General features: G+C 45.3%; 1 protein-coding gene across 9 annotated transcripts; it reads left to right on the forward strand.

Moving 5' to 3' along the window:
• The first annotated feature begins 3,323 nt into the window (after positions 1 to 3,323).
• Positions 3,324 to 26,681, forward strand: FHIP1B (FHF complex subunit HOOK interacting protein 1B). Of its 9 annotated transcripts, none has more exons than XM_039218815.1 (12): positions 3,324 to 3,505; positions 13,333 to 13,661; positions 13,789 to 14,427; positions 14,795 to 14,953; positions 15,142 to 15,228; positions 15,419 to 15,586; positions 19,166 to 19,245; positions 19,439 to 19,644; positions 20,027 to 20,803; positions 23,232 to 23,410; positions 23,568 to 23,730; positions 26,159 to 26,681. In XM_039218815.1, the coding sequence occupies exons 2-12, from the start codon at positions 13,524 to 13,526 to the stop codon at positions 26,518 to 26,520; spliced, it is 2,958 nt and encodes a 985-aa protein (XP_039074746.1). In that variant the 5' UTR covers positions 3,324 to 3,505; positions 13,333 to 13,523; the 3' UTR covers positions 26,521 to 26,681. The 9 variants fall into 9 exon arrangements, with proteins under 9 accessions (XP_039074746.1, XP_039074744.1, XP_039074754.1 ...); XM_039218813.1 differs by having other exon boundaries at positions 3,324 to 3,477; XM_039218823.1 differs by having other exon boundaries at positions 3,324 to 3,477; positions 20,027 to 20,224.
• Positions 26,682 to 26,792: the final 111 nt, after the last annotated feature.

Raw genomic sequence — 26,792 nt, forward strand, 5'->3', positions numbered from 1 at the left:
GCTATTGCTGGGTCATAGGGGAGTTCTATTGTTAATTTTTTGAGGAACCTCCACACTGTTTCCCAGAGGGGCTGCACCAGTTTACATTCCCACCAACAGCGTAGGAGGATGCCCACTTCTCCACATCCTCACCAGCATCTATAGTCTCCTGATTTGTTCATTTTAGCAACTCTGATTGGCATGAGAAACCACATCTTCTTGATCCATTCGTCAGTTGATAGACATTTAGGCTCTTTCCATGATTTGACTATTGTTGAAAGTGCTATAACTCTAAGGTTTTATCTTAAGGCAGTTTCTTGGGTTTTTTTTAAATGTTTATTTATTTATTTTTGAGAGAAAGAGGGAGAGAGAGAGAGAGAGAGAGAGAAACAAGTGGAGGAGGGGCAGAGAGAGAGGGAGAAATATAATCTGAATCAGGCTCCAGGCTCCAAGCTGTCAGTGCAGAGTCTGATGCAGGGCTTGAACCCACAAACCATGAGATCATGACCTCAGCCCCAAATTGGATGTTTAAATGACTGAGCCACCCAGGTGCCCCCTTGCTTTTCTGTTTATTTCTTCTGAGTCTTTTCATAAGCTCATCTGCCCATCTTTTCTATGTTGGTGTTTTTTAGGACCCTGACCTAGACCTTCCTCTCTTTCTGTGCTCCCAGTTCTCTCTGGCTAATCTTGGTCACCCACAGTATCTCCTTTCCCATTTAGTGACTGCCAGGAACTCTGAGCTGCAGACCTATATATATATATATATATACCACTAACTGTTCACTGGAGGTCTCCACATGGATATCCCATAGTCACCTTTAGCCCATTGGGTCTATAACTGAGCTTATTATCTTCCTTCATAATCACTCTCTCTGGTCTTTCAGCCCAAACATTTAAAACAGTATTTATTTTTATTATTATCATTCTGATTATTATATGATATTGTGGCAGTTTTAAAAAAACAGGCACAAATTCTTTGACATTCTTCCCTTGTGACTGTCAACCAATAGAATATAACAGGAATGATGTGTGACTTTGGAGGCTGGATCATAAAGGGTCATATAGCTTCCTTCTCTTAATTCTGTCGGGAATGCTCCTTATGTGGAAGCCTCCTGTCAGAATATTCCTTCTTGGAAGCTGGCTACCACATTGTGAGAAGCCCAATCCCATAAGGAATGGTCATATCTCTAGACTGTGTTTGACAGTCACAGCTGAGCTCAGCCTTTGAGTTGTCCTAGCCCAGGCATCAGACATGTGAGTGAAGAAGCCTCAGATGATTCTACCCACCAGGCATTCAAGTGTCCTGTATGAGGCTCCAGGCATCACTGAAGAAAGATACACCATTCTTGCTGTGTCTTGGTTGAATTCCCAGAATCTGTGAACATAATAAAATAGTTGTTGTTTTATACTACTAAGTTTGTTACATAGCATAGCAACCAGAACAAACATATGTATAAAAACATGCACATTTCCTAAGTCTACAGCTTGATGAATTTCACAAAGTGAACACACCCATCTAACCAGCACTACAAGAACCCCACTCTGCTCCCTTCCAGTCATTGCTTTTCCAGGGGTAATCACTATCCTGACTTCTAATACAATAGTTGAGTTTTGCCTGTGAAAGAACTTATATAAACTAAGCATCAGTTTTTATTCCATTTTCCTTTCATATTTATCCAGTCATCAAGCCCTGGTGCCCTACCTTCTAAAGTCCACATGTTTATTTCTCTGTAACTTACTACTTCAGTTTGATCCTTATCAATTTGACAATGTATAGAATTTTTAATAGTTCTCTATTATTCAATAAAATATAAACTCCTTAACATGGCCTCAAATACCTGACATCTATCCGTGTCTTCAATTTCATCTTGCAGTGTTTCCTCTGCCTAGACATGTTCCCTAGCCTCCAGACACGCTGTACTGATTGTAGTTCACAGAGAACCTCCCCATATATTGTTTATTCTTCCTTGCATTGGTATGGGCTGAAACTGCCATTTCTTTTCCTTTTTAAATATTTTTAAAACTAATTTCAGGCTTACAGAAAGTTGTAAAAAAGGTAAAGAAAAGTCCCCCTAAACTCTTCACCCATGCTCCCCTGTTATCATCTTATATAACCAGGGAATTAACATTGGTGCGATACTTTGAAGTAAGCCACAGCCCTGATCTGAAGCTTTCCTTTCTCTGTCTTAGTTTATCATACTCTTGCTCGTTTCTCTGCGAAGATGTCATTTATTCCTCAAAGGCTCCCCTCAGCCCCTTCATCCTTCTTTCCCTTTATCCTCTATACATAAAATCATGTTAAGTGCTGCTCCTTGATGGCAATTATTACAATACATTGCAATTATCTGGCTAAAGGGCTGAGGTCTTCCAGGGCAGACATGGATTCTAATTGATCTGGAATCCTGCCTGGCATGGAGGTGCTTATTTCGTGTTCCTTGAACAAGGAACAAGACAGTATCCAAGGGATCACGGGGCAGCAGGTGTTCGGAAGCTAGGGAGGGGCGGTCACCGGCCGGTACTGTCGTCCAAGCAATCTGTGCAGATGCGGCAAAAATGAAGTAGGCCCTGGGTGCCTGGGTGGCTCAGTCGGTTAAGCGCAGCTCTGGATTTCCGCTCAGGTCATGATCTCAGGACTGGTGAAATGAAGCCCTGTCTTGGGCTTTGCGCTGATAGCGCAGGACCTGCTTGGAATTCTCTCTCTCTCTTTCTCTGCCCCTCTCTCTCACGCTTTGTCTTCCTTTCAAAATAAATAAACTTTAATAGTCTTACTGCAGTCAGCCCTCTCTTGGGCTCAGCTTTTCTACAGGCCCTGCCCACTTGCTGACCCCTCCCCTCAGACCTACTCCTTCATGCTAGCCCCGCCCACTCCAGCCCACTCTTTCATCCTAAGCATTGCTCTGGACCATTGGCCCCGCTCCTTCACGTTAGTCCCTCAGCCGCAGCTCTCTCCCAAGCCCTGCCCCTGGCCTTTCCCTGTCTCTTAAAGTCGCGTCCCTCCATAGGTCCCGCCTTCTGCCCTTCTGGTTCGACCTTTCCTCCTTAGGCTCCCCCCCCCGCCCTGTGGACTCCGCCTCCCCAGGAGTCTTCCCCTATGACACGCTGGAGTCCTTCAGAGGGGCGGGGTTTACAGCGCAAGGGGCGGGACCGTTCGCAAAGCCGTCGGCGACCCCGCCCCTGCGCTCGGCCGTTGCCAGGCAACAAGCCTCGACGCTCCAGCTCTGGTCTGGTCCAGCCAATGAAGTGGCACGCCACTGCCCAGCGGTGCGTCGCTGGGCGGTTACGTGTGGTGCGCGGGGGCGCGGGTTGCGTGTGGCGCGGGGCGGGGCGCGGCTGGTGCGCCTGAGGAGCGATGGCGGCGGCCTGAACTCACCTAGCACGGCTGCGGCGATCGGGCCTGGTCAGGGTCGGGGTTCTGTGAGTGAACAGCAAGTATGGGCCGCAGGGTTCGGAGATTCGCATGAGAGGCTGAGGGATTGTGGAATGACGGCACCGGATTTGGTGACTCTACTGGTTGTGAGGGCACTGGGTGAGGGGCTGGCATGTGTTGAGGGGCCGGGTGTGAGTGTCTTAGGTAGAGGAGCAGGGTAAGAGCCTGAGGGTGAGCGGGCAAGTGAGGAGCTGGGTTGTAAGAGGGGCTAGGGATGCTTTTCAGGGGACCAAGGGAAAGGGACTTGTGAACATGGTTTACTGAGGGGCTGAGGCACCTGTGGGCAGGGGTGAGGGCAACACTGGGACCAGAGTGAGAGGGTAGGGCCTGTGCGGGGAGGGAGAGTAAAGGGCAAAGGCAGGAGCATGCGGGCTGGTGGGGAATGGGTGAGGGAGTTGAGGGTAGGGGATGGGGGGAAGGAATGAGGATTGTGAGGCTTGGATAAGGGTGAGGTAAGTCAGTCCTACTTCGATGGACTGTCCTGCCCAGTGAGAGCAGTAGTTTCAGACCGAGTAGGACAGCCTGGGTGGAAGTGTGCTTTCTGGGGACAGAAAAATGAAGGCATCATGGGCAGTAATAAGTAGGATAAGGAAAATCATTTTTGAGCTTTAGTTTCAACCAGAGTAATCACTGAAACTGCCGGTTTCTCAAGTTCCTCTTTGAGACTTCAAACTTGGAGATGGTCCCTCTCATGGAGGTTTTTTGGCAATGACTGCCCATGTTTGTTTCTTCTCCACCTGCTTCTGGGCAGTCTTACTCCACTGCTGCTTCTCACCTATGCTTAGCTGCACTCTGACCATTGTCATCTAAATTGGACTAACCACTTTGAGTTGCTGATTCTACTTTCATTAAAGTCACATAGTTTGTTACATACAACACTATGTTTAGGTTCTCAAAACAGAATGGCTTTGCTCTAACTCACTTTCTTACAGTTAAGTTTAAAAAAAAACCACCCTACTTTATTGAGGTAAATTGTTATACAGTAAATTGCTCATGTTTAAAATGTACATGGGTTTTACCATATGTTTACATCTGTGAAACCATCACCACTTTCAAGATACAGAACATTTTTACTACACTCAGAAGTTTCTCCTATCCCTTGGCAACTCATTCTTCCGTCCATGACACATTTTTGGGTTCATTTTAGTAGTACCTTGTGGGTCCCTTTTTCCATGCCAACCACATGTACATGAACATTTTAAAAGTTCTAGCCGCGCCTGAGTGGTTTAGTTGGTTAAGTGCCCAACTCTTGATTTCGGCTCAGGTCACGTGTCTCATGGTTTATGAACTTGAGCCCCGTGTCAGGCTCTGTGCTAACAGTGCAGAGCCTGCTTGAGATTCTCTATCTCTTTCTCTCTCTCCCAAAATAAATAAACATGAAAAGTCCTGGAAAACTGAGTTGGCACTGGTTTAATGGATAGTTTGCTTTCCTACCACTACATATTCCTCTCTAGTCACAGTTGTGTCTCTAGACACAGAGCCCAGATACCTTCCCAGCCTCAGGGAGATTTAGGCCATTCCTGTCCAGACAATTCTCTTGAGAATGAAGGGCAACCCAAGTCCAAGTTGCCATTCTGTTCCATAGTCTCAGCCTCAGAACTAACTGTTCTGACATGGTATGTTTTCATTGCTTCTCTCTGGAGGCCAGACATTTTAATGCTGGTACAACCCTTGACCACCTACTCTGAAGGGCAGAACACTGTAGAACCTATATGTATCATAACAGGGTTTATAGCAGTGATTGCTAACCTCTGGGCCAAGGACAGTGCCAGTCCATGATAAAGTGTTCATCCATCCAAGGTAGAAGGAGAGAAAGATAACATATGAAACATGAGTTTTCATAAACATAAGTTTATTCTGGGTTTATTCTCTTCATTTAGTGAAAATGTTTTCTGACTGATGAAATAATGGTGATGGTTGATGGTGGCTTTTAAAGAAATGGTCTTATTTGCCAAAATAAAAACTAACAACCCTCTTTGTAAAATTTTTTAGAAATTATTTGTATTGGTTCCTGAAATCCAGAAATTTAGAGTGATGATGGTGTGGCTATTGTATCATGTTGGGGGGCATGTGTTTATACAGTAATTCTGTATAACTTCTGTCTGACATTTGAAGAGCATTCATTTAATTTCACATTTCACTGGGTTTACATACTTTGTGAAGTAGGCAAGGGCAGGAATTCTGTTATAAATGAGGAATCATATTAGTAAACCAGAGGGCACATAGCATAAAGTGGCAAGGCTGAACCCAAAATTTGGTCTCCTGAGAGTGACTTAGGGAAAGAAGTTTTGTAACAGAGTGAAGGTGATGTGGACTAAAAGGCACGTTAAGTATGGGGAAGGTTGTGATGACATGAGGGCATTATACTGGCAAAAAGTGTTTTTTATCATTTGTAATTAATGTGGTTCCAAAAGAGATTAAAGATACTTTGAGGGTGACAGAGAGGTGGGGCTTCTGTTTCATAATTTGGCAATGACATGGGAACAGGTATACATAATACTTGGTTCACATTGTGATAGTAACAGGACAAGTCATGTCATCAGAAGGTTCTTGGGGACTATACAAATTCTTGGGTGTTCCAGAGAAAGTACTGAATTTGGTAAGCTGTGCTGAACTCTGTTGAAATAGTAGTGTAGTAAGTTCAATGGATTTTGACTTAGACATACTGGTGATAAGTCTGAGAAGATGTAACATAAGTGAGGGTGCTGATACCTAGTTAGACACATGTTTGGAGTGCTGTATGTAATCATTTATTCCACATCTGCTATTCACCAGGCACTCTACTAAGTACTGGGAGAACAAATTCATTCATTCATATATTCATTTATTTGTTTAGCAAATTCTTTTCAGTATGTAGTCCTTGTGACACTCCCATTATATGAGATAAAAAGATAGAGAAGACATGGTCCTCTGTGGTATTATAGAATTCTAAGTCAGGTTGAGAGAGATAGGTATGTGAAAAGACAAATTCAGTTTGGAGAAAGAGTGTGAAATACAGAAGTATATCATGATGGGGCGGTTACTTCTTTAGTCTTAATCTCTCCCTATGTCCAATCATATATATTCAGAGATCTACTGTATATCTCCACAGGGTCATAAATTAACATGTCTAGAACAGAACTCACTGTCTTTGCTCTGAGAACATGCTCTTGTACCATATACTGTATCTCAGTCCAGGCAAGGACTAAAGTGTCATCTTCATTCTTTCTGCTCCTTGATGGCCTGATTTAGTCAGTCACTAAAATCTTAAGGTTTCCCTTTAAATTATCTCTTCTTCATCTCTGTGGCTACATCTTCACTGTTAAAGCTTTAGTTTACTTCCTCCTCATCTCTGGTCTGGATTCCGCCTCCACTCCCAACCCCCAACAGTCTCCTGCCTTCAGCTTTGCTCTTTTCTAGTCTGTCCCTAGAATGATCTTTCTAAAAATACAAATGTAATCATGGAGCTCCTCACTTAAAAACTTTTGGCTCTTTGTGTTCTGTCGGACAACATCCAAATTGCTTAATATGGCATCATTTGGCCTCAGATCACCTCTCCAGCCTCATCTCCTGCCATTCCCTTCTTTGTGTTCTAGCTTGAATAAATTGTTCATAGTTCCTTAACATGTTACTTTTTTGAGGCTTGAGATCTTTGTAATAGCTTTTTCCCTAAGTAGGAACACTTTCTTTTCTGCCCAGTGAACTTCCTTTATTCTTTAGGATCTAGTTCAGTCTCTCTTCTTTTTGACATCTTCTTTGTCATCATCATCTAAGAGGGGTGGAGAGAGAAAGCACCATGTGTGACACAGGGATTCACTGTTGTAAAGGAGAGTCACCATGACTGAGGCCCACATTGTTGTGTAAGTCAGGTAAGATTCCCTGTAAGAAGCAGAGGTGGTACTGGGGAGAGAGGAGTGAGTGAGTTGGGACCACACATCGATAACACATTTGTCTTATACATATAGGCTGAAGGATGGACAAGCAGGGAGGATATATGTAAGCCGAGCTCTAGATTAGTAGGCTTCTGTGCAGTCTCCCCTCCTTTTGTATTCCTGTGAGGTTTTAACCAGATCTTTCCACTTTCAGTATTTACCGTAATAGCTCGTGCATACCTCTTATGTCAGTAATCAGTCATCTTGCCTGAGAAGAGTCATTGTAGGGAAAGAAAGCTCAGGACTTTACTGACCTGTTCGTGAAAGATCATTTTGATTTCTCCCTGTCTGCTGTAGGTGTTGCAGGTGTATCCCTACCTCCAGCTCCCTCCCTCTCTTGCCTCTCCTAGGGCAAAGGTTCCTCAGTAAAACTGAGTCACTTCCTGCCCTGTGTCTGCTATTCTGTGGTTGGTAGACACCCTTGCTGAATGTACCTGTAAGGCTTCATTTTGTGCCCTGAGTTGAGTGACTGAACTTGGCTGTTTGTGGGTCTGAAAGATCAGCTCTGTCTTCCCTCTTTTCTCCTGCAGGTGAGCCTGAAGGTAAATCTGGGAAGAGGGGTATGCTTTTACATAGACTTTGCAGTGGCAGGAAAGGGCACAGTAATAGGGTGGTGATTCCATTTTCTTTGTCTTGATTTTGAACTCTGCACGGTTAACAGGGAATGAGAGAGTCTTAAGTAGGTGACAGGAACACAAAGCTATGGTCTCATTTTGTATTTTTGCAGTTTGTGAAGGGGGCTCAGGTTAAGTGTTAGCTTCTGGGTTCTGAGACACTGATTTCAGTATGGCTCTTCTTTTTGAGATCTTTGAGAAGAGTTGGGGATGGGGAGGGATGAAGAAAGGTCTTGGAGGCTAGTCTCTCTTGAGTTTGTGAGCAATGCCCTTTGTTGGTCAAGTAATAAAGCGGAAGTGGGCTTTCCAGTTATATTGCGAGGTAGGAATTGGTCGTTAATCTTTGGAAATGAGTCCTAGGAGCTAAAGGCAGTTTAGTTTTGGCCATGATAAAGCTTTACTTTGCTGAGACTGGATGTTTGGCTTGTCTTCTACTCACCAGGATAGGAGTGTGAAGTGGTGAGGATGGACAGGTCAGAGCAGGTTAGATCTTGCCTCTCAGTCAGAGGTGAGGATACCTTGGTCAGATCGGATCAGGAGAGGGAAGGGGCAAAGGAAAATGCCATTTACAGAGCACCTGCTTTATATGCTTGGTGTGCTACGTATTTAATTTTTTTTACATACATTATTTAATTTTTAAAACAGTAACAACACTTATTTGATCACGAATTTATAGATATGGAAACTTGAGGCTCCAATGTGTGAAGTGATTTTTTTAAGGTCACGCAACTGGAAAATGGTGGACTGAGATTCAAACCTTTCTTTGAGGGACATTGGAGCTCCTGCTTTACCTACTACTTTGTGTTACTCTTACTTGACCTTAGGGCCTCTATTTACTTTCAGTGCTCAAATGAGATATGATTGAGAAAGCATTCTGTAAGCAGTAATAAATACTCTTCTATCATTCAGGGTCCTCATGGGGGCAGTTTGAACACATTTGGTTTGGTAAGAATTTAATAAAGGGATTATAGGGTATAGGCAGAGTTTAAGGAAACCAACAAGGGATAATGCAGTATCCCAGGGCTAATAACAGTGAGAAAGCTAGTAGAAGAGGACATTTCTTATTAGTATTCTCAACTGTTGGCTTTGCCTTCCCCGTCCCCTGCTTATTTGGTACCTTCGGTACTTGGGCAGACAAATAAGTACCTCTTCAGTACATCCCTGCTGCTGGTAGCTCCCAGTCTGTATGACTGGTTGATGATTTATAGGAAACCATGTGTGCAAGACTGATCATCTCTTCTGTGCCTCTACCACCTTCTCACCCCTACCTCTTCTTCCCCACCCCCACTCTTTTGGGGGAGTGAGTGAGAGAAGATTAGGTAGGTGGTGGGGTGGTGGTAGATATTAGCTTCCCTTTTTCAGATTTCAGATTTACCTGAACTGGCACCCATCTTTTATTACTATTTTCCTCCTCAGAGAATTGATATACTTCTTTTTCTCAGACTAGTCCTATACCTGATTTTTCTGTCTATTATCCCCATCCTGTGTATCCACAGCCTGTTACTTTCTTCTTAGTTCTTTTCCTCACTTGACAAACAGCCTTGAGGCTCCCCATCCTAAAATAAAGCAAAACCAAACAAGAAAAACTCTTTTTTTCTTGACTTCCCACCTCCAACCCCTCCTAGTTTCTTTAAGCTGTTGCCCTGTTTGCATCCTTCTGTGTTACTGACTTTCCTGATAATTGCATTTTACATTTCTTTGGCTCCTAGTAGTTCTTTTTTAACTAATTACTTTCCTAAGTTTATTGAAAACTTGATTGTTAAAACTGACTGTTTCAGTCTTCATTCTACTTAGTCTGTCTGTAGACAATACCTTATGGCAATCTCTAGTTTCTTGAAACTTCCATTCCTTGATTTCTAGATTATCATTATTTCTTGGATTTTTCCTTTCATTTCTGACTACCTTCACAGTCTTCAAAAACACCTTGTCTTGTTTTCCTAGTTCCTCGTTTTCCCCAGAATGTCACCCTTGGTTCCTTTCAGGATCTGCTGATGTCTTTGGATGATTCCGTCCCTCTCCATAGCTTCATTTACCACCAATTAGTTGTTGACTCCTGGATGTGTGTCCCTAGTCTTGATTTCTCTCTTGAGCTCAAGTATTGTATTTCTGTTTGCTTTCTGGACATCATGGATATCCTATAGGTGTCTCAAAGCCTAACATATCCAAGACTGTATTCATCCTTTTTTCTAAAACACTGCTCGCTTTGTTATGTGTTCCTTGCCTGTTAAGCATCATCTTTTACTGAATCTCTTATGTTTCATATCTGAGTCTTCTCTTATCCTCCATTCATTTATCAGGTCTTGTTGCTTCTACTTCATCCCTACATTAAATGTGGAGGCAGATTATCTGCATTTGCATTCCAGTCTTGCTACTTATTAGCTGGCTAATTTTACGGTATATTTAACCTTTTTCGGCTTTGATTTTCTTATGTGTAAAATGGAGGTAACAGTAGTACATTTAGAGGTTTACTATATATGCTACTTAGAATAAAGCCTGGCACATAGTAAGTGCTCAATATATGTTAGCTGTAATTAGTTTTAATTTAGCGTTCAGTTACACAAGCATTTCTGAATGCCAGGCACAGTGTTGGCACTGTAATTGCAAAGAATGAATGATAATGGTCACTTCTGACGGAGGTTGGTGTTATTGGCAGAGATGTTACAGGTGTAAATAATTTTATTATCATGTGGGACATGCTAAGATAAAGGTGAATCTCAGATTTATCTTTTCTAATCCTGCTCTTACCACCTTATTCATCTGCCATGTGACTCTCTCTGCTCCACCGTATTATACCACAATCTGACATATTTTTAAAGGCAAATTTGATCTTGTCATTTCCTTGTCTAAAAAATCTTTTTTTGTTTCTGGGGTGTCAATAGATAAAACGCAAACTCATTAGCCTGATTCAGTACTGATTATAACCTTCACCTATATTTACCCTTCAACTCCATATTGTTTCTCTTTTTTCTAAGTAGTCTGTGATTATGCCATCCCAAACTTGGAACTGTTTTTCAAATTTGTGATGTTCTTTCATAGTGCCATATTTTTTTACATACTGGTTTTTTTAATTAAAAGAATTTTTATTAATGTTTAATTTTGAGAGACACTGAGTACTAGCAGTAGAGTCACAGAGAGAGAGGGAGACACAGAAGCAGGCTCTAGGCTCTGAGCTGTTAGCACAGAGCCAACATGGGGCTTGAACCTACGAACCATGAGATCATGACCTGAGCCAAAGTCAGACCCTTAACTGACTGAGCCACCCAGGTGCCTCTGTACATAACTGTTTTTAGTATGAAGGCCTTTTCCTCTGCTCTCTTTGTTGCCAATATCTCAGTTGTTAAAGATTTAAGTTAGAAGTCCTCTCTTTTCTGAAATCCTGTTACAGTCTTGCAGGCAGAATTACTTGTTTTCTTTCAGATCCCTGTGACACTTTTGTAAATACCTCTGTTTATAATACTTCTTGGAGGTTTTGTTTATGCTCCCCTCCAACCGCTTTTATCTGTCTTTGTATTTGCATTGATTATTTTGTGGAGCACTTCATACATATCAGTATGTATAGTGAGTGAGCCCTGCCTGCTGTTTAGGTTTGGCCTGCCCTTTATAAGACTGTCTCCTATTCTACAGAAGGTTTCCTTAAGTATAGTTGCTACCTTCCTTTAGTTGTGAGTTGGTGGTTATGGTAAGAGAGAGTATCTGGGTGGAAGGGATGGTGGTAACATAACCCAAGGGCTAAGTGTGGGGCTGTTGCCAGGTCTCTGGGTTCCTTCGGCCTTTGTTGAGCTTAAAGAGGAAGGACAACTGAACCACGCCTTTCCTCTGAAGTTTTTTTTACTTGTGAGAGATAATACTGCTGAGGGGGTGAGGGGTGTGATGGAGAAGGAGCTGTGAGCCATGGTCTAGGCCAACAGCTATTTTGGTACTTTTTCCCTTTCCCTAGTGAGGGTGTCATGTCATATCCCCAGGAGTGAGTGTTGGCTCTATCTGGCAGGAGTGGGGTATATGTGTGTTTTTGGGAATGTGTCCCTATGTTTGTTGCTGGAATGAAAATTGTTCTGCTCTTTTGGTTGGCTCTGGATTTCTACCACTTAAGAGTGTTCAGCTAGTTAAGGGTCTCTTGGGTTATTTCCTACTGGGTGGGCTTCTAGGACTGTGATAGGTAGAAAAAAATTTCTTCCTCAGTAGTCTTAGAGGGTTGGAGTCAGATCAAGATTGGGTTCCTCCCTCCCTCCCTTCCTTCCTCCCTTACTCCTTTCCTACCTTCCTTCCTACCTACCTTCCTTCCTTCCTTCCTTCCTTCCTTCCTTCCTTCCTTCCTTTTATTTTTAAGTAATGTCTGTACCCAGTGTGAGGCTGGAACTCACAATCCTGAGACCAAGAGTTGCATACTCTACTGACTAAGCCAGCCAGACACCCAAGACTGGGTTTCTTGTTCCTTCATTCATTTGTTTATTCATTCATTTCCTTAAGCATTCATACATTCAGCAAATATTTACTGACTCCCTAGGTATTGCTCTAGGTACTGGGGATACAACAGTAAACAAAATACACAAACCTTGCCTTCAGCGAGCTTACATTCTGGTGGAAGCTAGACAAATAAATAAACAAATAAATATTTTTAGATAGTGAAAACTGCTAAGAAGGAAGGAAGATTAGGAAGCTAGAGAGTGAAGATGGGAAGGTGTACTATTTAGATATTATTAAGTAAGGCCTCTCTGAGGAGACAGCTTTAGAAAAAAATGGAATGATATGAACAATGTGAAGATTGAGGGAAGAGCACTCCAGGCCCAGAGAATAGAGAGTATTCTAGAAGGCCTGCATGAGTAAAGTATGAGTGAGGAGGAAGATGGTAGGAAGTTAATACAGATTAGATCATAAAGTACCCAGAGGCCAAGGTAAGGAATTTGGATTATTACTAATGTGATGGGAAATCACTGGGGGGTATTCAGGAGAAGAGACATGTAACATAAGTTAGGTTTTAAAAATATCACTCTGGTTACTTCGTGTAGAATAGACTGTCAGGGGAGGAGGAAGCAAGTCTGGAAGCATGGAGACAAGATTGGAGGTTATTGCAATAGTAAGACGTGCTTTGAGGGTATAGGTGATAGCGTTTGCTGATAAACTGGACATTGAAATTAAGGAAAAGAAGGAAAGAGGTTGATGCCCACGTTTTTGGCCTGAACATGTAGGTGAATGTTGGTATCTGTTCTTGAGATGGAGAAGGCTGGGAAGAGTGACAGGTTTGGTGGTAGTTCTGTTTTAAACACATTACACTTAAGATGCTTTGTGTGTACATATGTGTGTGGACGTTTCAGTGGTTTGGTGGCTCTGAGTTCTTCCTGTTGGGGAATGGAGAGAGGCAAACTCCTGTTCATCTTTTCCTTTTTCTTTCTCTTTGAATTAGATTTGCAGGTCTGGACTGCGCCGTGATCTCTGGGTTCACTATTCCAGCCTGGTGTATCTTCTGGCTCCATGGCCAGCTACTGGTTCCTGCAGACCGGATGAAGCAGACTAGAGACACAAGTGGAGAAAGCTGCCAGCTGGCAAATTCTCAGAGTGTGGCCCTCTGGCCACTGGCCCTGCCCAGCCTGCCTCATGGAGAGGATGAACTGGCTGAGCAGATTGGCCTCCCGGGGCCCTGGGCACCGTGTACCTCAGGGGTCCAGTCTGCAGACCCCTGTCATGGCTGACCCTGAGACCTGCCTCATGGTCTTCAAGAATCACTGGTCCCAGGTAGGAGATTCTATGCCAGATGGCCTAATCCACTGGCTGCCTGAGTTCTCCTAACCTTCTGTTCTCTCTCACCATCCCATTTAGTCATCATATCATCTTAGATTCCTTCTATCTTCTGTTTCTCCAGGTAGTGCGAATCCTGGAGCGGCAAGGCCCTCGGGCAGCTCCTGGAGGTGCAGATGATCTCAGTGCTGTGCGCAACCACACTTACCAAATGTTGACACTGCTGGTAGAAGATCGTGCTGTCCCCTCAGCCCCCATGGCCCCTGGGCCCTTGCTGGAATTTGCTTTGCGTGAGGACCTGCTAACCCGTGTGTTGGTTTGGCAGCTTCAATGGGATGAGCTTGGGGACGGGGTTGAGGAACGGCGGGCTGAGCAACTGAAGCTGTTTGAGATGCTAGTGAGTGAAGCTCGCCAGCCACTACTGCGACATGGTCCAGTTCGTGAGGCTCTGCTGACCTTGCTGGATGCCTGTGGCCACCCTGTGCCCAGTAGCCCAGCACTGGATGAAGGCCTGGTGCTACTTCTTAGCCAGCTGTGTGTATGTCTGGCCCGGGAACCTTCATTGCTCGAGTTCTTCCTGCAGCCACCTCCTGAGCCTGGAGCTGCCCCCCGCCTTCTCCTCTTTTCTCGCCTCGTTCCCTTCGTCCATCGAGAGGGCACGCTGGGCCAGCAAGCCCGTGACGCCCTACTCCTGCTCATGGCTCTGTCGGCCGGGAGTCCCACTGTGGGCCGCTACATTGCAGATCACTCTTACTTCTGCCCGGTCAGCACCTCCTGGGATGGGGGGTGGGCTATGGTATATAGACACTGGACAGCACCTTGCTGTTCAGAAGATGTGGAGGGGCTATGTACTGAATTCTTTTCCTTTAGGTGTAGTCCCCTGGGTTTGAAAACAGTACCTGGAGTTGGGGTGGGGATGAAACATGGGCTTAGGTGGACAGAATAGGTAGTAAGGTTCTTCATGGGCCAGTGTTCCCAGGTGATGTCCTGGCACATTGGGTAACTAAATACCTGCTTGGGGAATAGCTCTTTCCCTCACTCCCATCAAAACTCTGAGTTAATGGCTCCCCTGGTTCCCTTTTATATGTTGTCTGAGCTTTTGGTAACCTGTTCTTGGGGATGGCCCCCAGGTGCTGGCCACAGGGCTGAGTGCCCTGTACTCCTCACTGCCTCGCAAGATTGAGGTTCCAGGGGATGATTGGCACTGCCTGCGACGGGAGGACTGGCTCGGGGTGCCAGCCCTTGCGCTCTTCATGAGTTCCCTAGAATTCTGCAATGCAGTCATTCAGGTGGGATTGCACTTCCCAGGAGGTCTGGTCCTTTGTCATTCTGGGGAGATGGGGTGGGAAGGGGCCACATTCCCTGGAGTTTTGCTATTTTGCCATCTTGGGGGTGGGGTGCCTGCTTGCACCATTCTATTCTCTTCCAGACAGTGGCCACCTCACATTCCTCCTTCTTCTCTCTTGCACCCCTACAGGTGGCTCACCCTTTGGTGCAGAAGCAGCTAGTTGATTATATCCATAATGGGTTCTTGGTGCCTGTCATGGGCCCTGCCCTGCATAAGGTGAGAGTTATGGGTGGCAAGGCTGAGGGGTGGTGATCCCAATCCCAAGACCAATGTGGGAGGCAGTGGGCTGGGTACTGCTCCCCTTTTCCTTGCCTACTCCTGGTTTCTTCTTAGAGCTCAGGGAAAATAACTCAGTACATGTATAGGGAAGCCCTAAATTTCCAAACTTTCCTTCCCCTTCATCCAGACCTCTGTGGAGGAGATGATCGCCAGTACCGCCTACCTGGAGCTTTTCCTACGGAGTATCTCAGAGCCTGCTTTGCTCCGTACCTTCCTGCGATTCCTGCTGTTACACCGGCATGACACCCACACCATTCTTGACACCCTCGTTGCCCGTATTGGCAGCAACTCCCGGGTATGGCCCCTACCTCTGTCCTGGCTTACCTGGGTGAGCCATCTTCTCTCTCTGACCTTTGTTCTGGGAGGGTGTGCCTGCCCTTCTTTGGCCTTTGTCTCCAGCAGTCACTTTAAAGTGAGGTGGCATTTACTTTCCATTATTAAACTTTTGACCACTTTGGGAGTAGATTTTTATCTACTCCCTTGTTTTTTAATATAGGAATCTAGAACACAAGTTATTTTTTCTGGATAACTGGCTGCTTATCATGACCAGGGGTTTTGCCATTGTGCTATACTTGTGATGTAGCACTGGCCTGGGGTTCTCTTCAGTTGTGTATTGTACTGTGGCCTGCTGTGGGTGACTCGAGATCACTTCTCCAGGTTTTGCATTTGCTTTGATAGGTAACCCAGCTGTTACTGGTATGCTTAGATTTTTTTTCCCTTTGGATTTGCCGCATTTGAACTGCTGTAACTTGGGGCACCTATCTCCCCACTTACCTACTTAAACTTTCCTTCCTCCTGAACATTTTTACTGAATGTTCACTATGGGCATTACTATTTTCTCCTATTAAGGATAAGTGGTAAACATGGTAGACATAGTTGCTGGCTTCGTGGAGCTTTCTTCATAGAGGAGGTAGATACACAAACCCGTTAATAAAATAATTGAAAATTGTGGTCACTGTTATGAAAAAACCAAACAGGGTGATTAGAAAGTAATAGAGTGGTCAGAGGGGACATTGAACTAAGATCTAAAGGTCACAAGGTAGTTCACCTATTGAGGAACAAGTGGAAGAAGAGTCTGGGCAGAAGATGCAGCTTGCAAGGTACCTGAGATGGGGATGAACTGAATGTATTTGAGGAAGTGAAAGACCAGTAAGATTGGAGGTACAGTAAGAAAGGGGGAGAAGGGAATGAGGTGAAAGTAGAGAGGTAGGTAAGATTCAGTCATGCATGGCCTTGTAGACCATGTTAAGCAGTTCGGATTTTAATCAGTAGAAATATGTATGAAATAGGAGTAAGTAGTTGCCAAGTAATAAAGACCCAGAGTCTTTCTAGGGAGATAAAGCATTCGCTTAGTCATGAACTTTAAACCATTTATTTAGCTCTGGAACTATCCTTGTTTCCTTCTTATAACAAATAATTGAAGTTCCCTGGGTCCTTGTATTTAAAATAGAAGTTCTTAGATTACTAAAGGTTCTGGAAAACTCTTGAAGATCATTGAGATACCTTGAGGTACCTGGTAGCAGGCCTCTCAATAGGTGAGGTTTTGGGATAGCTCTTTTGTGTAAGTGAGGTTTCTGAATAACAAAGGGTATGGATGAAGTATTCTACACTGACTTTGATTAGACCAGTGTTTCTGAAGAAGGTGCACACTTCAGGATTTGAAAATGGCAACAGCTATAACAGTTTCTAGGCTCTCAGCCTTAGATCTCTTAGATTGTAATATGCAGGGCATGTGTATTTTTATAATATTCCAAAAAGTTCTCATAATACATGCCCGGGTTAGTTAAGAGTTATTGGCAAAAATCAGTAGGGAATAGATGTCAAATTTTAATTTTTCAAAGATATCAATTTCTCATGCTGAAGTTAGATCATTGTCCTCTATCTATTTACCTGATGGAATGTCCTGTTCGTATTTTGAGACAGTTAATTTATTTCTTGAGGTTTATTTTTTTTTTTTTCCTATGTTGGCCTCTATCCATGTTGCTTTTGTCTTAATCGTATCCTCACTTCTTCAATTCTCTTTCATTGTGTTTAGTCTTTAGTATTTAATTTTATTAGTCCTCTGGTCTCAGGAGCCTTCTTGTTCTTGAGTTATTTCTTCTTGGTTCCTGCTTCTTGGAGGACCAGATTGCTTCTGATGTCAGGCTGCCTGTGTTAAACATGCAGTGGCTTTCCTTTCTACTGTTTGGCCTTTTTAGACTTGATTCTGTTGGCCTGACTTTGAACTTCTTTAAGCTTGTCGTTTATGGCTTAAAGTGAATCATGCTGGATAGTCAGTCTGTGTGCCTGACTATCTGTTTTAGTTTCCCATTGCTGTCATAACAAATCACCACAAACATAGTGGCTTAAAACACACAAATTTATTATGTTATATTTCTGTAGGTCATACTCTGACCCAGATCTCATTAGGTTAAAATCAAAATGTTTGTCAGGGCTGTGTTCCTTTCTGGAGGCTCTAGGAGTGGATCTGTTTCCTTGCTCAGTAGGGTTGCTGGTAGAATTTATTTCATTGCAGTTCTAGGACAGATTCCCGTGTTCTTCCTGGCTGTCAGCTAAGGACCATCCCAGATTCTAGAGGCCAATCAAATTCCTTGGTTTGTAGCCTCCTTCTTTTCCTCCTCAGAGCCATCATTGGTGGATCAAGTCCCCTCAAGCTTCAGATTTCTTTTTGACCCAGCTGGAAAAGGTCTTCCGCTTCTAAGGACTCAAGTGATTTGATTGTACCTTCCTGGATAATCTGTGCTACTCTTCCCACCTCAAATTTCTTAACCATAATCATATCTGCAAAGCACCTTTTGTCACATAAGGTAAAATACTTGCAGTTCTGGAAATTAGGACTTAGACATCTTTGGGGGGGTCCATTTTTCTACCTACCACACAACCTTTCAGTGAGTGTGGATGTTTTCATTGCTAGTTAAAATGGTCATTTAGGGTAAATCTGAACATCCATGCAAATATCCAAATATCTGAGCTGCTATCTCATTTCTTTCCCATTGCAGTTGGCTTTTAATCCTCCCACAGTTTTTTAGTAAATAATGAGCACCTAGACTGTGCAGGGTGCTCTGGCCTAAGACCCATTAGTTGTTTCCAGGGAGCTCCAAGTATACCTGCCATAAGGGAAGTAGAGAGAAAGTGCTGTGGGGATTCAGAGGAATGAGGGAGTGCTTACTTATGTTTGTTCTCTTCCACTCTCTTTGCCTAGCCAGAGAAGAACCACCCTTCTTATTTTCTAAAACAAATGGTTTCCTCTATTCTGGACCCACCTATTTTTTCCTTTTCCTGTCAGCTGTACTTGAGCTTCTCTTTCTTCTACCTTCTGAGAGATACATCAGTGTTGGGGAGGTGACTCAGACTCTGTGTTCACAGCCCCGCCCACTTCCCAGCTGGGATTCTTCCAGGTTCCCTCTGGTTTCTTGTTGGTAGGCATTTAGTTACTATGCAGCCAGCCACAGTCTCTGCTGACAGGCATTCACTTAGTTATCATATTGTGGCTGTCATTCTGTTAGTCATTCACTCAGTCCCAGTATTTCTTAGGGTCTTTCTTCATGGGTATTCATTCCATTACATACTGTTGGAATCTTTGCTGACAGGGGTATGTAGCCAGAGAGTCTGCTGACATGTGTGTATGGTCTGTAGAAATACAGAATCTGACACATGGTTCATTCCAATCTGAATAGTGATGTCTTGCCTATAAAGATCATGTGATCATTTATTTACTACTTGAATGATTATTATGTGCCAGGCCTTGTGCACATGCTACTCTAGGTAGGAGTGGTTGGTTGGGCCTGGGGCTGGGAGGGTTCCCATTTGGTAAACATCTTGGTGGGTAGAGAGCTCTTATGGTGACTCCCTCCCTCCTCCCCCACCCCCCCAGCTCTGCATGGTCTCTCTGAGTCTCTTCAGGACCCTACTGAACCTCAGCTGTGAGGATGTCCTGCTGCAGCTGGTTCTCAGGTACCTGTGGGGGCAGGGCTGAGGGATGGCTGATCCTGAACTCTCAAGGCCTTGTGCATTGCTGGGCAATGGGTTGTATTGGGGTTGCTCATGTGGAGCATGGCTTAGCCATGTAGTTCCATTGGCCTCATGTTCTCCCAAGTCCTATCCTTCCTTTCTGATCTATCCTGTGCCCCTTTTTCTGCTTTCCCAGGTATCTTGTCCCATGTAACCATGTGATGCTGAGCCAGAAACCAGCTGTACGTGATGTGGACCTATATGGACGAGCTGCGGACAAGTTTCTCTCCCTTATCCCACGCTGTTGCCGGCATCGTGCCCATAGCCCACCCCATCCAGAGCATGCCTCATGGGCACGAGGTGGGCCTAGCAGAGAGGCAGGGAGAAGGGAGGACACCACGGGTATGGCCTGTGTTCTGGGGAGCCTAGCAAGAAGGTGGGGTTAGGGTGGGGTGGGGGAGACAGCCATGAGTGGCATTTCCATCTTTGAGGAGGTCGATGCCTTAACTCCACCAAAGAAATTTAGTTCTGAGCACGGCTGCTCCTTTTCTTCATTCCAGTCATATATTGTTTCTATTTTCCATTGTTTCTTTGGCGTTGGGGGTGGTGAGAGGCGGTGGTGGATACAGAAAAGCTTAATTTAGAGGGTGGAGAATCAGCTGCCTAAATAGGTCACATGTCTTTGCTGCTTCACTGCCTTCTCTCTTAGTCTCCCTAGGTGCCTTCTTCCTCCTCCTGGCCCTCTGTCTCTTTGATTCCTCTTATGTTTTTTTTCCCTCTGTAGGCCCTGGAAGCCCAAGTGTTGACTCCTCTTCTGTGGTGACAGTACCCCGGCCCTCCACACCATCTCGTCTGGCCCTCTTCCTGCGACAGCAGAGTCTGGGTGGCTCGGAATCCCCAGCTCCAACCCCTCGCTCACCAGGGCTTGCTGCATCCCCAGCCTCCAGCCCTGGCCGACGGCCCAGCCCTGTGGAGGAGCCTGGTGAGCTGGAAGACAATTACCTGGAGTATCTGCGTGAGGCGCGCCGTGGTGTGGACCGGTGTGTCCGAGCCTGCCGTACCTGGTCTGCCCCCTATGATGGCGAGCGGCCCCCTCCTGAGCCCAGTCCTGTTGGCTCCCGGACTAAGAAACGCAGCCTACTGCCTGAGGAGGACAGGGACAATGTGGGGGAAGGGGAGGAGGAAGAGCTGGGGTGTGGAGGGCTTGCTGGGGGTGCAGGGGAGGGCCTCCACCTGCCCCCTCCCCAGCTCAATGGGGTGCCAGGACCATGGCCTGAGGGGGCCAAGAAGGTTCGTCGGGTGCCTCAGGAGGGGGCTGGGGAACTGCCAGAGAGCACCTCTGAGGGCATGGCAGGACTAGAGGGCTTTGGGCAGGAGCTCCGGGAACTGGAGGTGGCATTGAGCAATGGTGGGGCTGGCTCAGAACCCCCACTAGAGCCTTCACTACCTCTTGAGGAGGAGGAGGCCTATGAGAGCTTCACCTGTCCCCCTGAGCCCCCCGGCCCCTTCCTCAGCAGCCCTTTGCGGACGCTCAACCAGCTGCCAAGCCAGCCCTTCACTGGTAAGCTACTTAGCCTAGGCCTTGCCCTTTGCATACTCTCTGCATGTATTCGACATGTTTGTGCTGATTTCTGAGACTTCTTGTCCATGTCATTTCCGTATACTTGCCTAGCTCCTCATCCATTTTGCTTGGATCCCTTCCAGATACATGTCATACTCGTGTCTCTGTGTCTGTCTATACGTCTTCCATGCTTGTGCTGGTTTGAGTATTAATTTATGTCTGAGCCTTGTATGTTCTGTGTGCATGTTCCTTCTCTTCCCCAGTCTGGCCATTTCCTGGGATTGTGATCAGGATGTGTTTAGTGTTTCCTAGTGAATCACAGCAGTATATCAGAAAAATATATATGGAGGACATATGTGGTGTCCTGTATATGAGGCACCTGTAAGCCATGCTGTTCCCACCAGTATATTTGTCTGGGTGTTGGGTCTCCTGTCAGCTTTTCTGTGGCCCAGGATCATCTCTTCTGGAATTCTTCCCCTACTTTTCCCTGGCCTCCTTTCTTCTCCCAGTCTCTTTAGAGAAGGACTCAATTTCAGGTTTTTCCTGTCCTTTGTCCTTGTACCTTGTTGGTTGATATGACTATTCAGTAAAACTTTCCTAAAGACTTATGTTTAGTAGTAAGGACTGAACCAGATAGAGTGAAATACCTCTTAGAAGGCAAATGACAGAAGTGTAGCTCTGATCTCCCCGACTGAGTTCTTTTGGTCTTTCTAAAGACCCTGGAGCTAGACCTGCCTGAGTGGCTAGGCTAACTCCTCTTTGGTTTTATTTGAGAGCCAGCTTTACCATCCCATTTCTTATCTGGTTCTTATCGTTACTCTAGAGGAACAAACAAACAAACAAACAAAATACACCACCTCTGAGAAGCAGTGTCTAGACACACCTTGAGTTAGTGTCCCTCCATGTCATTGACACGTGTAAACCACTTATTATGACGTTGGTACCTTGGGAGAACTCAGCACGTGGTAGCTCTTTACTAGAATTATCATCTTTTGGGTGCATAGCAGATATAAGTTGACCAAGGTATCCACTCATCTTCTGGTTGTTTGTAGTCAAGTTACCATACCTTGATCAGCATGTGTCCTAGCTGGGCCTGGCATATACTGCCATCCTGCTTGCACAGCATCGAGGCTTCTGCTCGAGTCATGACAACTCCCTATTGCAGACTACAGAGAATGTCTTTCCAGTTATTTAGGCTTTGCTTCTTCCTGCTCAGTATCACTAGAAGGTGGTATGCAGGTTTTACCACATTCTTGAAACATTAATTGAAGCCGTGTCTCTTTTCTTCTTTGTAAACTCCTCTGAGCTTTTTGCATTTTCTCATGCAAGAAAGTCTCAGGAAATGAAGAGAAACAGAAGGACAGAATTATGGGGTATCTTAGGACTCTGTTAAACTAGAGTTGTATGGAGCTAAGGCCAGTCATGCACATTTGGAGTGGAGAATGTTCTAGGATCTTTTTTGGAGTTCACTGCCTCTTTTCCTTTCAGCGTTTTCCTGTCTCGGTTCATGGTGCAGTTCTTAGGTATAATCCCTTTCCCTTACAGATCACTGGTTAGACTTATGGTTCTAGAGTCCTCATGCTGGTGAACTGGCTCACTTGAGGCCAGTTCTCCTAGTAGATTCTAACCCCTTCTGTTATCCTCTCACTCAGCAAAGAGTCTTCTCTGAACAGTTTTCTCTGGCTCTGAACTAAACTTTTTCCTAGATTCTCTTCTACCTTCTTGATTGCCAGTTCTTGAACAAAGCTGATTTCTTCTTTGGAGCTTCCAGAGATTTCTCCCCTTATCTTTAAGTTAACCTGTGCAGTTACCTTTGTCTTTGTTATAGTTCATCCTTGCTTTCTTTCTGATCCGGATGTAGTGTTATCCTGTCTTATGTGTAACCTGATTCTTCTTTTGGTCCTAATCACTTTCTTGCTTGTTCTTTCTTCTGTTAATGTCTCTTGGGTGAAATTTTTTAAAACACTGAGAGATGCTACGTAGCATAAAGTTATTACCGAAAACTTATAATTTGCTGTGTCTTGGGCTCCTGCTTTATAAGAATATTTCTTTGATCCTTTTAATAACCTTGTGAGGTGGGTGTATTTTATTTTGTTAAGTAGGACACTATGCTTAGAGAATTTTGATTCATCCAGCAACTTAACTAGTAAAGGATAAAGCTGGAGTTTGAAACCAGGTCTTTCTGAGTCCAGAGCCAATCATCTGGCTCTTCATCTTGAGTGTGTAGCTTGCATGTGGACTCTTAGGTCTACGTGGTATCTGCCATTTCATCTCCTCTAGATTAGGTGATCACAGGATACTTAAACATACCCAGACACCGATACACAAATGATTTTTGTCTAGTTGCGGGGGGTCTCTTGGTTTTGGGAGGAATGCGTGCAATGTGCATTCTGTTCAGGCCTTGTATCCTTGTGCCCACCCTCCCCAGGCCCCTTCATGGCTGTGCTCTTTGCCAAACTCGAGAACATGCTGCAGAACTCCGTCTATGTCAACTTCCTGCTGACGGGGCTGGTGGCCCAGCTGGCCTGTCACCCCCAGCCCCTGCTCCGCTCTTTTCTGCTCAACACCAACATGGTCTTCCAGCCCAGTGTCAAGTCCCTGCTGCAGGTGTGCGATGCATGCATGCATGGGTGCGTCCAGGCTCCATGGTGGGCCAGGCCCACAGCTGGAGTGACCCTGGGGGGGCTGGGAACAGGCCCAGTGGGATTAGAAAGGACCGTCAGTCTAGAGCCACACAGAAATGTCATGAAGTTGTGCTTCATAGGTGCTGGGTTCTGTGAAGAATAAAATTGAGAGCTTTGCAGCCTCCCAGGAGGACTTCCCAGCACTGCTATCCAAAGCCAAGAAGTACCTCATTGCCCGTGGCAAGTTGGACTGGGCCGAGGGCCCTGCAGCAGGACCTGCCCCCCGCCGCTCCGATCCCCTAGGTGAGGCCTACCCCACCCCTCCGGTCCTCTTCCTACCTTCCTTAGATAGCTAATTAGCCCAGGTTAATTGAGCTCTTATTAAGGGTAAAGCCTTGTGCCATGAACTGAGGAGCTGTAGGAAAATTGAGTCTTGATGTTTGTCCTCTGGCTTCTGGTCAGGGGATAAAATATAGTGTGTCCACTAAGAGCCAAATCAGCAGCACTAGCAAAAACTGCTGAAAGAGACAGGCAAGGGGACTTGAGGGATTGTTACAGTTTGGGAATAGGCATGGCATTTGACATGGTCCTTGAGAGATAGATAGGACTTGGGTAGTCAAAGGAGTGGGATGGCTTTATTCTTTTGTCCAGGGGACAGCACGAACTATTTTGCTGGAGTAGAGGATTTGGAAGGTGGTAGAGCAGTTGGCAGTAAGGCTGGAAAGATTTGGCCAGAGCCCAGATTAGGTTCTCAGATTAGGAGTTGGGCTGGGTAGAAGTTGTGATCTTTTGGGCAGTAAGAACCCATTGGAGGTTCTTAGATATGAGAGTAGAGAGATAAGCAAATTAGTTCATGTGCTAAGTGAATTGGAGCCAGGAGAAAATAGTCAGGAGGCTTCTGCTGAAATGTAGATATGACCTGCAAGGCTTGAATTAGAATAGTGGAAACAGAAAGGAAGAATTTGATAACGTGGGAATGAAAAGGAAGTCTTGGCAGAGTTTGGTGAATGGTTGTGAAGTACAGGGAAGAAGAAAGAGTTAAATGTGACCATGCAGTTTTAAATCTAGATCTTCCATCCGTAAGTGTCTGAGCATTTGCCATATGTCCTAGCCATTGTCTTTGGTACAGGCTACTCAGAGAGGTACAAGATGAGACCTCTGCTTTTAAAGAGCTGCTAGTCAGTCTGAAGAGTGACTAAAGAAATGTAATAAATGGGAAAATGGGAAAGCAAGGTCCCAAAGGTGGTGGAAGTAGTGGGATCCAGTGCACCAGGAAATGAGGATAGATCAAAGGAGGAAGTGATACATACTCATGGAGTTGTAAGGCGTAGAGGGAAAGGTCAGGAAATTGAAGTCCTTTATTTGCTCATCAAAGTAGGAAGCAAAATAATATGCTAAAGCAAGAGAGCAGGGGTGAGATGGAGGTATGAGAGATGTGAATTGGGAAGACAGTACCAGAACGGTTATTATACAGCTGTGCAGACCCAGCTGACATTCCTTAGCAGGATTTTCTCATGGTACAGCACTTTGAATATGTCTTATTTCCATAGTACTAGCACTGGGATCACTGTAGAAGTAAATAAGAGTCTAAGCCCTTGAACTCACGGATTACTATATGAGATAGAAGACCTATAAACTATAAACAGGTTATTACAGTACAGTGTGATAAAGGCAGTGAAATGGGAAGTCAGTGGAGGGCAAATCAGAGGTTTCTGAGGGGTGGGGATAATAAGATTAGGCCAAGGGTGATGAAAACAGTGGGAAGAGCAAAATTAAGGCCTAGAGGGCTATGGAAGTATGAAAGGAGCCTGGAGGGTTCCAGGAAGAGCAGATGTGTGTGGGTGCAAAAGCAGGGGAGGATGTAAAGAGTTTGGAGAAGGGTTAGAGGGGGCAGGTGAAGGGTTCTGAATGTGAGGGGTTCTGAATGCCGTATTTAGTAGGCCTGTGCAGCGTATCTCTCTAGCCAATATTAGAGATAGAGAGTGGGAACTATAACATGATTAGAGACTACCCTAGAGTCTAGGCCCTAGAGATGGGTGAAAGATGCAGAGACAGGAAGCTAGGAAGAAAATTAGAGGAGAGATGGCAGTATTTTAAGTGGTTCATTTGAGTCTAAGCGAGGTGAAGTTTGTCTGGCCATATGAAGTTGTCTTCACTGACATGAAGTAGGAGTAGGCTTTGGTGGATCTAGGAGAGGGACTGGTGGTAGGCAAAGTGGTGGCACAGGAGAGCAGATTGTGGAGCAGTAGTGGAGTATGATGGAAATGGTAAAGCCCCTGGACTGTGATTATATATACACCCCGTAGGTGGTGAAGGAGCAGAGGCTGTGGGTCCTGTGTTATAGATAGGCAGAGGGAAGGTGGAAGTGGTTGGTTCTAGTTTAAGAGCATAAGGTAAAGGTGTGGTATGGACTGAGGAGAAATAGGTTAGTGATGGTAGAACAGCAATTGGGAAGGGAGGAGCAGTTAGTGAGTCCCTCAGGGGAGAGGGCATGGAGGAGGGGTCTTGGTTGGGAATGAAACAGTTCAAGTGTTGACTGAGAAGACTAAGGGTGATGGTTGCCTTGGTGGGGAGGCTGCATGGAGGGAAAAAAGCTGGGCAGGCAGCATTTTGGTTTTAGAGTTCTAGTCCAGACATCCATGAACCCAGGGAGAGGGGGCATCTCTGTCAGACCGAGAGAGTATGCCTTACCCCAGCACCTTTATGATCCCTGATATCCATTTATTCCCAGTGAAGAGCCGGAGGCCATCCTTGGGGGAGTTGCTCCTGCGGCATGCACACAGTCCAACCAGGGCCCGGCAGGCGGCACAGTTGGTTCTTCAGCCTGGGAGAGACGGCGCAGGACTTGGCCTAGGTGGGGGCTCCCCTGGGGCTTCAACTCCGGTTCTGCCCCCTCGGGGTGGGGCCCCTGAGCGCCAAGGTGAGGCTCTGCGAGTCAAGAATGCTGTCTACTGTGCAGTCATTTTCCCTGAGTTTCTCAAGGAGTTGGCTGCTATCTCCCAGGCCCATGCTGTCACCTCACCTTTCTTGTTGGATACTTCAGAGGAGGGATCTGGTCCTCCTGTCTCAGGCTTCGGGCCCCTCAATCCTTAACTTTCTTCCATGGACAATCAGGGCCTCTAGTGGCCTGGGCTGGGGCTGGGGTATAAGCTCCTTTTTATGTTTGGAGGCAGTGGCAAGAGGACTTTTTAATTTATTTCTGATGAATGTTTTATGGAGAACTTGTTGCAATATGTATAAAAGGGAAATCTCTATTCTCTGCTCATTCTTCTTTGCCACCCTTTTTCTCTGGGGCTGGGGCCCCAGGAGGGTTGTACATAAATGGGAGGTCAGGGGTATTTTCTTTCTCGTGAGGACATTGGTGC

The sequence above is a fragment of the Hyaena hyaena genome, unplaced genomic scaffold (assembly GCF_003009895.1).
Source record: "Hyaena hyaena isolate Hyena2069 unplaced genomic scaffold, ASM300989v1 scaffold_779, whole genome shotgun sequence".
NCBI lineage: Eukaryota > Metazoa > Chordata > Mammalia > Carnivora > Hyaenidae > Hyaena > Hyaena hyaena.

Coding starts and splice junctions, on each gene's coding strand:
- FHIP1B (XM_039218815.1), top strand. CDS start 13,524: ATGGAGAGGATGAACTGGCTGAGCAGATTGGCCTCCCGGGGCCCTGGG. Junction 15,587..19,165: donor GTATTGGCAGCAACTCCCGG/GTATGGCCCCTA, acceptor CCACCCCCCCAG/CTCTGCATGGTCTCTCTGAG. Junction 23,731..26,158: donor CCGCCGCTCCGATCCCCTAG/GTGAGGCCTACC, acceptor ATTTATTCCCAG/TGAAGAGCCGGAGGCCATCC.